The sequence below is a fragment of the Giraffa tippelskirchi genome, chromosome 9, assembly GCF_054371585.1.
Source record: "Giraffa tippelskirchi isolate mGirTip1 chromosome 9, T2T-mGirTip1v1.2.pri, whole genome shotgun sequence".
Taxonomy (NCBI): Eukaryota; Metazoa; Chordata; class Mammalia; order Artiodactyla; family Giraffidae; genus Giraffa; species Giraffa tippelskirchi.
In genome coordinates this window covers 73,927,130-73,940,443 of record NC_137283.1, presented here as the reverse complement: position 1 = coordinate 73,940,443, position 13,314 = coordinate 73,927,130, and the positions used below count along the sequence as shown (strand labels likewise).

At 37.5% G+C, this 13,314-nt stretch overlaps 1 protein-coding gene across 1 annotated transcript in view; it reads right to left on the bottom strand.

The window, feature by feature from the left end:
- The window catches only part of COL9A1 (collagen type IX alpha 1 chain), an 87,201-nt gene that overhangs the window by 66,461 nt on the left and 7,426 nt on the right, over window positions 1-13,314 (bottom strand). Inside the window, 1 exon segment of the mRNA XM_081529387.1 lies at window positions 12,353-12,749. Within this exon segment, the coding sequence (XP_081385513.1) occupies window positions 12,353-12,749 (397 nt within the window).

Here is a 13,314-nt window from a genome sequence, read left to right as displayed (position 1 = left end):
AAACTGCAGTGGAAGTTTTAAAAGGAAGATAAAAGAAAGAATGGACCAGCCTTTCCCTTAATGATTGCTAAACATGAGGGACCAGCTCCAACAGCTCTTGGAGGCCAGTCATATATGGGTAAAGGGGCTCAGAGAGGTTAAATCATTTGCCACAGGTCACACAGCTAGTAAATGTCAGAACTGGGATTCCAAATGTGCCTGACTCAAAAATAAGGTCAGTCTCCCAGGAGAATACATCCTATCTCCAGAATGAAGTATGATATTTTCAAGCAGGTAACCCTAGCACTTGGTGATTGAACACTTGCATTAAAAATGAATAGAAAAGACAGATCTAGAAATAAAAACTGCATAAATTTGTTTCCAACATGTACTAGAAAACTTCAGAAACTAAGACTAAAACTTCAGACTAAGAAATTTCCATAAGACAAAAAAATTTCCCTAGTTGCATGCTTCTTATAAAAATATATCCAGAAACAAAGTTTCTGCTGTTGCTCCCCAAATTAACAGCTGCTTCTATTCGCAGTTACATATTCATGTGTATGACAAAATATGACATGTAGGAAACGTGACTTTTCTTCCTTAATGACCAGATGAGTATTTTACCAAAATAAGAAAAGGTGTCTCCCCATCCCTAACTCTCAAAATACAAGAGACCACTCATACAGTGTTATTCCCTAAATCCTTGGGAATTGATACCAAACTGGCATTCATTGTATGTGTGTGATATTTTGATTCTCAAAAGTAATTCATACCTTAATCACCTTGAGAAAGTTTAACTATATGGCTAACCAGGAAACCTATATCTTTTGTATAGATAGTTCATTTAAGTTACTTATTGCAAATGCAAAATAATTCATTAAGGTATTTTCTCAGAAGTGTAATTCTCTCTGGATAAATGGGTACACCTGTGTAAGTATGCCCAGTGCAGTTGTGATGCAGGATAAAAGGGAATGAAATGGAATTCATCTGTGAATACAGGCAGGTTGTGACAGAGTGCCACCCAGGTCAGAGGTTTCTGAACACATCTCTGCTTCCACATAACTACCACCTACACACTATACAATAACTGTTTGGGGGCATGCAATATTAATTCCAATTTCTATGCTAATTATTTTGAAGGCAGATTGGCAGAGTTCCCTGTTAAAATCACTTTCATTATACATCTAAAATGTTGACTTCCACACATCTCTTTTTCAGACCTACAATCAAATCTTCTCTTTGAATACCCATGGACAAAATATATGTAACAAATATTTTAATTTAGTCTTTTACTTTTGAAGTCCTAGTAGAAGCCAAGCATTAAGAAAATATTCTAGAGAAACCACAGATATTTTCCTTTTCACAATGGAATTATAGTATGTGACACTTGAGAAAAAATTTCTAGAAGAGACATGAAAAGTAAAATGTTTTTTATAAATCTGTTAAGCAGAACATAAAGTGCCCTAGGCCAACCTATCTTTCTCAACATAAAATACTTCTGCATTGTTTCAAGAAAAACAGTTGTGTGAGTGTAAGCTACCTTACATCTGCCCAAATTCATCATTACCCAATTCTTTTCCAAAAAGGTGTAATTCGATCCCCTAAGCTAGAGTAGGGTCCAGAGGACAACACATTAAAACATGGAATTTTGGCCCCAACTCTTAAGTCTTATTAGGGCTAGAGATTTTTACTCATCTTGCTAGGCTATCAATAAATATTAATAAACTACTTAAAGCTTTCATAAAAATTAAACAAAAACGAATAGTGGACAACTATCTTTTCCTCCTGAAAGAGAATTCTAATGACAAACTATGGGACCTAGCTCAATATTAAGGAGAATGGAACAAGGCTTAATTTTTTTTGCAAATTGAATTATTAAATTTTATATACAATGCCTAAAAACTAGCTCTTCAAAGATAAATTCTTAAACAGGAGATATGTTTCATTAACATTTTTGTCTAGACAGTAACAACAAAGGTTTAGAAAAATTACTTGAATTCACAGATTTCATGCTTCTTTTTAGTTTATGATGAAATGTTGGTTTCTGCCATCATAAGGGAACTCCTCTGGGTGAAGCTTCCTGGCAACTGAGCAGGAGGCTCTGAGTTGCCTCAAAATCACAAATCCCCCTAACTCTGTGTAGTTCCAGACATAGTGCTAGGAATGTGGTTAAATATGCTTTCCATGTACTCATTTTTAACTCAACATATCTTCATATAACATTCATGTGCTTCGAGAAAGACTATGGAAGACACAAAAATGTTTAGTCTATAGGCCACTATCTACGCTGAAAAATGCTTTTGACAATAAATACAGTAGTAGTAGAGATGAGAAAGATATATTTCTGGCTAAAGCCATCAACAAGGGGGGTCATATAACCTGGAATTCTTGAGTAGGGACCTGAAGGGCATGTCAGGTTTTCCTAAGCAGAGATCGGGAAGGTGAAGGACGTGACAATAACTGGGCACAAGGGTGGAAAGTTATGCAGAGAGAAGGGACAGACTCACTGTAGCAAAGAATTTTTCCCCCTTGAATTCTAAGGAAAATAATTTGAATATTATTGAGTAGATAATTACTGGATTCTCATCAAAGAATTTGTGCAATAGGGGTGGGATGAGGGAAGGTGGCCTTAGTTTAGAAGGGCATTTCAGGGAGATGATGTGGTGATAAATGCTGGTCCTTTGAGGCAGAAGGAGGTTACTGTAGCAGAGTATCAAGAAGAGTCACACTCTGAGTTATGGTGAGGTGTCCTGGGTATCCTCTTGTGCCACACGCCCCTTCAGCTACCATCTTGTTTCCTGCTCCCCTTCATACAAGCTCAAAAGAGTGGTCTAGGTTCATTGCTGCCAATTCCTCTCCCTTCCATTCTCTCTTTAACCCTCTCTAACTGGGCTTTCACTCCAAATACTCCAGTGGATCTTTTCTCAAGATCAGCTCCATTGGTTTCTAAATCCAGTGGTTAACTCTATGTCCTCATCTTATTTGTCCCATCTACAGCACTTGAGTGAGTTGACCTTTACATCCTCCCTGGAATACTCTTTTCCACCAACTTTCCAAGTACCACAATATCCTGGCTCTCTCCTCCACCATGGGCTGCTCGTATTGGTCTCTTTGGCAGAATCGTCCTCACCTCAGTAAATTCTAAATGTTGGTTGTTTTGGGCCTCAACTTTAGAGTTTCTCTATTACACTCAACTCTCATTTGGTCCATGGCTTTAAATACATACATACTTACAGTCCCCAGAGTTATTTTCACAGCTGGACTTATCTCTTGAACTCCAGAACACATCTAACTACCTGCTCAGCATCTTCACTAAGGTATCAATCTCCTTATCAAACTTAGATATTCCAGATCAACACCTGATATTCTCACTGACACCTGCTCTTCCCCCACAGTTTTTTATGTCTTAACAAATGGAAACACTATGTTCCCAATTACACCAAAAATTTATTGGAGTCATGCATGATTCTTTCTCTCTTACATATAAAATTTCATTTGCTTTACTCTCAAAATATTATATCAGGATCTGATAACTTTGCACCACCTCCATCACTACAGCCTTGTTCTAAACCCAGACCATCCCTGCCAGAACTATTGTAGTAGCCTCTTAACAGCTCCTCCTCTTAATAAACAAAATTGACAAACCTCTAACCAGGCTCATGAAGAAGAAAAGAGAGAAGACACAATTAAACAAAAAAAGAAATGAAAGAGGAGACATAACAACCAATAACACAGAAATTCTAAAAATTGTAAGAGTATTCTATGAACAGTTATTACCAACAAATCGAACCTAGAAGAAATGGACAAGTTCTAAAAACATAAAGCCTGACAAGACTGGGTCAAGAAGAAACAGATCATTTGAACAGATATATCACTAGAAGTGAAATAGAATGTATAATAATAAAATACTCCAAGCAAACAAAAATCCAAGGCCAGTTGGCTTCACTGGGGAACTCTATCAAATATACAAAGAAGAACTTATACCTTCTCAAACTGTTCCAAGAAATTGAACAGAAGAGAACACTCCCAAACTTATTCTATGAGGCCACCATCACCCTGATACCAAAACCAGACAAAGATGCTACCAAAAACGGAAGTTATAGGCCATTTTTTTGGTGAATATATATACAAAAATCCTCCAAAAAATATTAAAAAATCAATTCTAACAGTACATAAAAAGAAGCATATCCATGATCAAGTTTGATTCATTCTAGCGTCACAAGGATAGGTCAACATACACAAATCAATCAATGTTATACACTACATTAACAAAACAAAGGATAAAAATAACACAATCATCTCCATTGAAGCAGGAAAAGTATTTAACAAAATTAAGCATCCATTCATGATAAAAATATGTGCCAAATTTGGTACAGAGAGAACATATCTCAACATAATAAAGGCCATTTATGGCAAACTCACAGCCAACCTAATACTCAAAAGTGAAAAGCTGAAAGCCTTCCTATTAAATTCAGGAGCAAGTCAAGGATGACCACTCTCATGACTTCTATTCAACATATTATTGGAAGCCCTAGCCACAGCAATCAGACTAGAAAAAGAAATAAAAGGTACCTAAATAGGAAAGGAAGAGGTAAAACTGTCACTAGTTGCAGAGGACATGATACTCTGTATAGAGAACCCTAAAGTCTCTAGACAAAATCTATTAGAGTTAAGAAATGAATTCAGCAAGATAACAGGATATAAGATTAATACATAGAAATCTTTTGTGTTTCTTTACTTTAATAATAAAATGTCTGAAAGAGGAAGTAAAAATATCTTGTTTAAAACTGCATCAAAACAATAAAATACCTAAGAATAAACTTAAACCAAGAAGGTGAAAGAGCTATACTCTTAAAACTATAAAACACTGATAAGGAAATTGAAGATGATACAAAGAAATGGAAAGACAACCCATGCTCTTGTATTGGAAGAATTAATGTTGTTAAAATGGCCATACTACCCAAAGCAATCCACAGATTTAATGCAATCCGTATCAAAATACCCATGACATTATTCATGAAACAAAACAAATAATCTTAAAATTTATATGGAACCATAAAAGACAGAGAATTGCTAAGTCAATCTTGAGAAAATAGAACAAAGTTGGAGATAGAAGCCATCCAGACTTCAGACTATATTACAAAGCTACAGTAATCAAAACAGTGTTGCACTGACACAAAGACAAACACATAGCTCAATGTAACAGAATAGAGAGCCTAGAAATAAACCAACCAATAGGCAATTAATCTACAACAAAGAATGTAAGAATACAGTAGAGAAAGCACAGTATTTTCAACAAGTGGTGCTGGGAAAGTTGGACAGCCATGTGAACATCAATGAAATTAGAATATTCCCTCACACCATATACAAACAACTCAAGATAGTTTAAAGACCTAAATATAATACCTGAAACCATAACACCTCTAGAAGAGAAAATAAGCAAAATATTCTTTGACAAAAATCATAACAATATTTTCTTAGATCAGTCTCCCAAGGCAAAAGAAAACAAATGGGACCTAATCAAACTTACAAGCTTTCACACAGCAAAGAAAACCACCAACATAAAATGAAAAGACAATTTAGAAATTGGGAAAGAACATTGGCAAAGATTGAAACTTACAAGAGATTAATATCCAAAATATAAAAACAGTTCATATAACTCAATATGGAAAAAACAAGCAATCCAATCAAAAAATGAGTTGGTCTACTTAGGTCTTCTGACATTTTTCCAAAGAAAACACACAGATGGCCAACAAGCACAGGAAAAGATGCTTAATGCCACTAATTATTAGGGAAATGCAAATCAAAACTGCAATTAGGTATCACTTCCCACTGGTCAGAATGACCATCACCAAAAAGTCTACAACTAAATACATTAGCATATAGCTGGACAGGGTGTGCAGAAAAGAGAATTCTCCTACATTGTTGGTGGGAATGTAAAGTGGCTCAATCACTAAGGAAAACAGTATGGAGGTGCCTTTAGAAAAGCAAAAATAGACCTACCATATGATCCAGCAATCCCACTCCTGGGTATATATCCAGAAAAAATGTAAACCCAATGTTCCTAGCAGCACTATTTACAATAGCCAAGATGTGGAAACAACCCAAGTGCCCATCAACAGATAATTGGCTTAAGAAGATGTGGTGTACACACACACACACAATAGAATATTAGCCACAAAAAAGAGTGAAATTTTGCATTTGCATAATTGGACCTAGAGATGGGCCTAGAGAATGTTATGCTTTTAGAAGTAAGTCAGATGGAGAAAGACAAATATAACTTTTATGTGGAATCTAAAAAATAATACAGGTGAAAGAGAAAGTGGCTCAGTCGTGTCCAACTCTTTGCGACCTGGCCAGAATACTGAAGTGGGTAGCCTTTCCCTTCTCCAGGGGGTTTTTCCAACCCAGGAATCAAACCAGGGTCTCTTGCATTGCAGGTGGATTCTTTACCAACTGAGCTATCAGGGAAGCCCACAAACTACTGTACATAAAGTAGATAAGCAACAAGGATTTACTGTACATCACATCCAACATCTCATAATAACCTATAGTGCAAAAAAGACTCTCTCGAAAAAGACTGACTCATTATACTGCACCCCTGAAACTAATGCAATATTGCAAATCAACTATACTTCAAAAAAGGGTCTCCTCCTAGGAAGCCCCTAAATGCTCTCTCCTTTTCTCCCCCTCCAATACATGGTCAAAATTCAGCCAACAAGGCGCTTTAAAAAGAAGAGAACACGTTGCTTATCTATGTGAAATCATCTGCCAGCTCTCTGCCTCACATATGGCCGGAAAGCCAACGTGTTGACCTGCTCCCCACTCTCACATCTGGTCCATCTCCAGCCTCAGGGCCGGCTTCTCTCCGTCTCATCCCAGACACGCTGGTCCCCAGGCTTGCTTCAGACACAGTGGACAACACCAACACTAGTTTTTAACTCATTCCCTCTTCTTGAGATCCTCCTCCCCTAGATCACATATATATGCTCACTCCCCCAACTCCTTCAGCTTTCTGCTGAATGTTTTTTTTTCCCTCAAGGAGGTCCTCTCTCCAGGCATTCCAATTTTCTTCTTTCTTCTCCATAGCATTTATGACCACCTAATACTATAAATTTATTCATTTAGTCACCTATCTATGTCTCCTCTCTCTAGGGTGAGTGCAAGCACCACTGTAGCTTCAATTTCTGTCTATACCTTAGAAGATGTTTAATAAGTAGTTGTTGAATATTAAATGCACACATAGATATTGATTAAAAAAATAATGAAGAAAGAATTGATAGCATTTGCCTTCTGGTTTGATTACAGCTTAGGGAAAGCCCCTTCCCCTGTCTGGGTTTCAAGTTCTTCATGTATAAACTGAGAGGTTTGAACTACATAGACTTGGTCACAGACTTAGTTTCCTATATCTTTGAAAGACGAGGGTTCCATGGAAACCATGTTGTAACCTAAGAAACTAACCACACAGAGATGGACACAAAGGGAAGTGAAAATGCCATTGAATTAACCTCTTGCCTTCTAGCCAGAAGACACAGCCAAGATTTCTGTATGTTCCTGGCCTGTATACATTTTAAGAAAAATAGAAATACTAGTAACACCGATTGTTTTCAGTTGCAACAGTCTGGGCATAGCTGAGGCCAATAAAAATTTTCATATTTTCAATTTTCCATTAAAAGCAAGTTTGGCCATCATTTGGGTTTTACTCGAGTGTGCTCAGCACCTTCACCCATCATGGCTCCTCCTGTGTCAGCAGCTCTTTTTTCTGCGTGTCCCTCTTGTCTCATTGCCACCTAGTGGAAAATCTCGCTGACGTTGTTAACATGGTCTATAGTGTAGCAGGCTTCATCTCTGAAAAACTTGACAGCGTTCAAAAATATTCTGATCAAATCACAACACCAAAGTGTTATAAAAAGTATTTTCTATGCACATGTATAGGTAACACTATCATTTCTCTTGCATTTAGTACTTCCAATTGAAAGAGGATTTGCAAAAAGCACTTGTCAAAAACAACATAATAAGCAAACTTAAGAGTTTAGATATTTAGTACAATAGATATCATGCCTTCCTTAAATCACAGAAAACATAACTTTCCTATAATATTTTCAAATACCAGAAATGATATTAATCAGAACCTAATAGTTTATTTTTCCCGTGTTATCATTCATGAAGCTTTGTTTGTTTTTACAGTTGGGAAGTTAGTATGATTTAATTCTGTGGGGTAGAGAGAAGGACACGTCTTCTGCATCACAAGTTTTGCTAATCATATTTTCTCTGAATTTAACAAAAGTAACATAGTGCAACCCATTTGAAATATACTTTTAAAAGCATTGTTATCTGTCTGATTAGTCATATCTTCTGCATTGGTTTATTCAAAACGTGCATAAGATAAAGGATTTGAATCATGTGTTTATAAAGCCATATCCTCCCTCAAACATGCCCAAACCCCTAATGTACATCCTGAAAAGGTAGAAAGGCTGACTTTGTTTTCTAACAGAGCTGTGCCAAATACTCTCCTGGGCAATCATGCTGACAGCAAACAATAAAGAATCTGCCATAAAATAACATGTTTTTATGGTGTGATGCCAGGAAACTGAGCTTTGCAGTGAAATAAATGGCACCAACCTCAAATATGGGCACAAAGGCAAATAGAAAACATGGAACTCATTGCTATGAAATCAAACTAACTATGTATTATAGCAGTACATTGGGAAAACTATAAATGCTCTGTGCCCACTAAATAACCATGAGTGATGTGAAGGCGTTTGAGTTGTAGCGCATGTGAGCAGCTGTCTGGAAACCTCCTGAAATTGGTTCCCTTTTCCAATTTAGAAAACAGAAAGAGACAAAAGTTGGGCTAGATTGGGAGAAATCACAAACAAGAGCAGTATAAATGAGTCTCATAGCGTCAGCGCTCCATCAAGTGTCATTTTCCACTGCATTTTCATTATGCAGTTCCGAGGGCTACCTTTTGACATCTATTAATACCTTTAGAAGGAATGTTTGCTTTTCTAAAGAAAACCAAGTGCTGATCCTGAAAAATGTATTCAATTAATGTAGAGTCTCAAAGATTAGAAGGAATCCAATTTCATGAAGAAAAATGGAAAAATACACTGCAGCTTGTCGCTTTCACGCTATTGGCACATTTCATTTTAATTTAAACTTTCTCACAAGTGATACTGAATATTTGCTGTCTCCAGTCAAGAAGGAAGTGCCCCACCAGGACATGTCTTCTGCCCCTCAGAACACTCAGATAACATCATTCATCACTGTAAGTCTTCCAAGGGACCAGGAATTGCCAGCAACTTCAGATCACAGCCAAAGTGAGAAGATCACAGACCATAAATGAAAATAAAAGCAAGAGTGTAGGGACAACTCATGGGCATTTGGGCTTGTCTGGAGACTCTCATGAGTATTTGACTTTCTTAGTCTAGAAGAGTGAGGGGTAGTGTGGGGAAATTAATGAAGCTAGAAAAGAGGAGAATTCATAAATTTGGGAATTCCCATGTGAGAGTCCCTTTTCCTAGAACACTGGATTTATCTCATCTTGGATAAGTCTGTTCACCTCCAAATTCCTTTCACAGGCCCCTTCCCCTAGGAAACACCTCTGGACTTCACTCCTATGCCTCCCTGCCCTGACGTGAGTGAGGAGCCTGTCCCTTTGTCCACTTTCCTGGTCCTAATCATGTTACATTATCACTGCTCACTCATCTCAGCCACTCACCCCCCCAGGAACTGGGAGAACAAGATCTGTGGCTTGCACCCCGTGCACCCAGTATAGAGGCACAAAATGAAAGTTCACTAAATGAATACAAGTAGGACCAATGTCTGAGGACATGTTTGCTACTGTATATACTTCTTTCTTTTAAAAAAGAATTTCATTTGTCCTGCAAAGTAGATTCTAAAACATTTATGCAAATCACAAATACCTCCAAAATGAAAACAATGATATCCTTTATAAAGAAAGATATGTGGTTACACATATTTCTGTTTTTCTCAAAGGAAAGTTAGTTGGCACAGAGAAAATAAGGAAGACTATAAACTTTATGCCCAATACTGTTTCTCACAAGCCAAGAAATCTACATGAGATTGTGTCTTCATCTGAAAAAATGGAACTAATCCTATCTGTGCTTGCTATCTTATGAAATGTTGAAAGGATAAAGTAAGTTAATGAGAGAAAAAAAGCACTTTTAAAACTTTAAATTGGTACATTAGGGGTATTAAGATGCTAAAAAGGCATAAATGGGATTTACTTATGTAGAATTTTCTACTGCTTTGTCATATACAGGGTAAAAATTGAGGAATACATTTTGGTGACAACTTTGAATTTGACATTATCACTGTCTATCCTTGGGTGTAAGGAGGATTTGGAGGGCCTATAACCTTGATCTATTTTAGTCACCACACCACATCATCAAATACGGAACTTTAAAGAGACTTTAGGCTCAAGTCTCTTTTGGGTTTCCTTGTGATGGAATCAGAATTCAGTACAAAGGGAAAAAATTGCTCATGCCTGTTGCAAATACTTTTAGCATGGACAGTGTGCTGATTCTGAAAAGCTCCTTGGTGGACCAAAAGCAAAACATAACTCCAGTTGCCAGGTTCTTTGTTGCATTCCTGCACATGGCAGAATAATATCAAAGATAACTGGTCCTAACTGTCCTCCACTGTGATGTGAGACTATACTTGGCAGATAACCCACAGTTAGCTGTGACGTGACTGGCTAGACTATAACATAGTTAATAATACTATGACTTTACTGCTCTGGCCATTAGACAGCTTAATAGCATCCTAGCATGCAGAATTCAGAATTATAATGATGACATAATTTTCAAGAACAATGAATTAAATCAGTTATACAAGTGCTTGATTGATATTCATCACAGTGAAGATGTACTCTAAAGTCTCCCTCCCCTCGCTCATGGTCCAGAAGTGACACAGACATGGCAGAGGCTGTGTGTCTGAAGGCTGCCCTGGTGCCACTGCAAAGATCCTGCTGCACAAAATTTCAAGATGGCGCACCGGTGGTCCCATTGGCTTTCTAACCCAGCCACTTGAGGTGTGATGACTCATTAGCTGGAGAAATACTTTCTCAAGTGTCTACCAGCCAGAGCAGTAATGTGGAAGTTATAAATTGCTTCCTGTCCATCACAGAATATAGAAATTTCACACTACCCTTCACACTAATCACAATTCTTCCCTGGAAGATAGGTTATTTGAACAATTCCATCACTGAGATGTCTGCTAACCTTTCTTTCTTTGGAGAAGCATGCAGGAACTATTCAAAATCATTGTGTCACCCCTGCTACACTCCATGATATGAGTTCTGTGACTAGAATTTAACAACTCTGTACCAGAGAGAGAGAAGGGAGTGGGGGGATCAATCATTTATTTATTGAGCTCTAAATTCTTTAGTTTTTTCCAAAAAATCACTTGCCCTGTAAGATTTAGTTTTTAAATTTCTGTAATATTATCTAATATCCTTTTAAAGGATAACACAGTGAAAGTTTAACAATTCAAAATGATAGAAGTATATGGTACCAGTTGGCACAAGTTTATGTGTCCTTATGTAATTCCTTATCTTTATATCCATAGGTCTCGATGGCACAATCACAAACAGAGCTCTAAAATCCTTTACTTTCATAATGTGTCAAGCAAGACCTACTTCTAAATAAAGAAATATTGTGCCATCTACATCATTTCTACATCTTCTGGATCAGATACCACATGACTTCCTAACCTCACCTCTCACACCCTGCAATTACTACCTCTGACCCCCACTACGCCCCCTCACACACATACTCACATTTGTACATGTACCCTTCATCCAAACCAGCCAGGCTCCCAATCTTTGAACATGGTTTATTTCCTCTCTATCTCTTTTTCCTTTCATTCTTTTGCTGTCAGCTAGAATGCACTTTCTCCTTCTTTTACCAATTCAAATCCTTCCATGTCAAGCTCCATTGCTTCTGAGAAGAATGGGATTCTTGATTAACCGAATCTACCATTCATCCTAACCTTACTTTGAATATGGCCATTGGTTATTTTTACATAATATGTATCACACTAGTGTGGGGTTTTGCAAGTTGCCTCAACGGATTCTGGGCTCTCCAGGTGGTCATGCAGCATCTTCCCAGTAGACGTTCAGCTCCTCGGGACCAGGACCTGCCTACTCAACTGGTTCTGCTTCCCCATTCCATGCTACGCCCGAAAGAGGCACTAATGATATTTTGAAAAACTGATGGGAGGACCTTTTAAAAAATGAATAACTGTCCATTGTTTAAGATATTCAGGTGATTTTTAAAGATGCTGAGGTCTTAATTTTCACCATTCTGGATTCGTTTTAATCTCCCTTAGTGTATGGCTGTATACTTACCGGAACAGAGACTTGAGGATTATCCACAAGTTTTCCCAGCACAGCAAAGCCATTGACATCGATTTGACCTCTTGGCTTTATCGGTAAGGACTCAATCCTGTTGCAGTCAACGAAAAGAGTTGCACTGCTCCTTTCCACGCCAATCATGATCTTATGCCACTGGGAATCGAACAAGGAGGGCAAATTCGAAAAGGCTGCCGTTTGGAGACTTCCATCCAGCCCCTTGTATGAAAATGAGACAGATTTTGTTTGGCCATTAATCTTCAAGCCAACTTGCTCCTTCCCTGAGGAATCCTGAATCTGCCAGATGCTCCAGTGCTTTTGAAGTGTGCTTCCAGTCATCCGAAAAGTGGTTAGAAAGGAATATTCTTCAGGCAGCCCACTGGGATATAAATGCCTGAGTAAAATTTTAAGACAGTAAATATAACTCATGTTTTGTCCTCAGGTGTATTACCATATTTCCTAATTATGCTATTTTAGATTCTAGACCTACAGAAACACCACAGTGTGAAACCCACATGCTAGTTGTTCTTTCATGACTGTTCATAAAGACTTTTACTGAAGTCCATTCACATGCATCAAAGTTCCATCTTAAAATACACATTAAATAAAAAACTCCCTCATAGCTAAGGTAGCTCCCCAAATGCCACATAATTTCAACAATGTTACTATTTATGCTACCTAAAGAGCTACTGTTCAGCAATCCCACCTCAAAAACACATTCTGCCAAAAAACACATTCTGCCAAAAAACACATTCTTGCAAAGTTCTTGGCAACATTCTTCCACAAATGACAGAAGAGAACATTTGAAATCCAAATCAGCTCTACCAATTTACAACAGGTTTAATTAAAGCAGATTCTTAAAATTTTATTTTAATGTAACATGTTAGGATTATGTTATTTCCATAATTGTTTGGATCTTCTCCTCCCCAAATATAACCTAGACTCACATAAGCATTTTT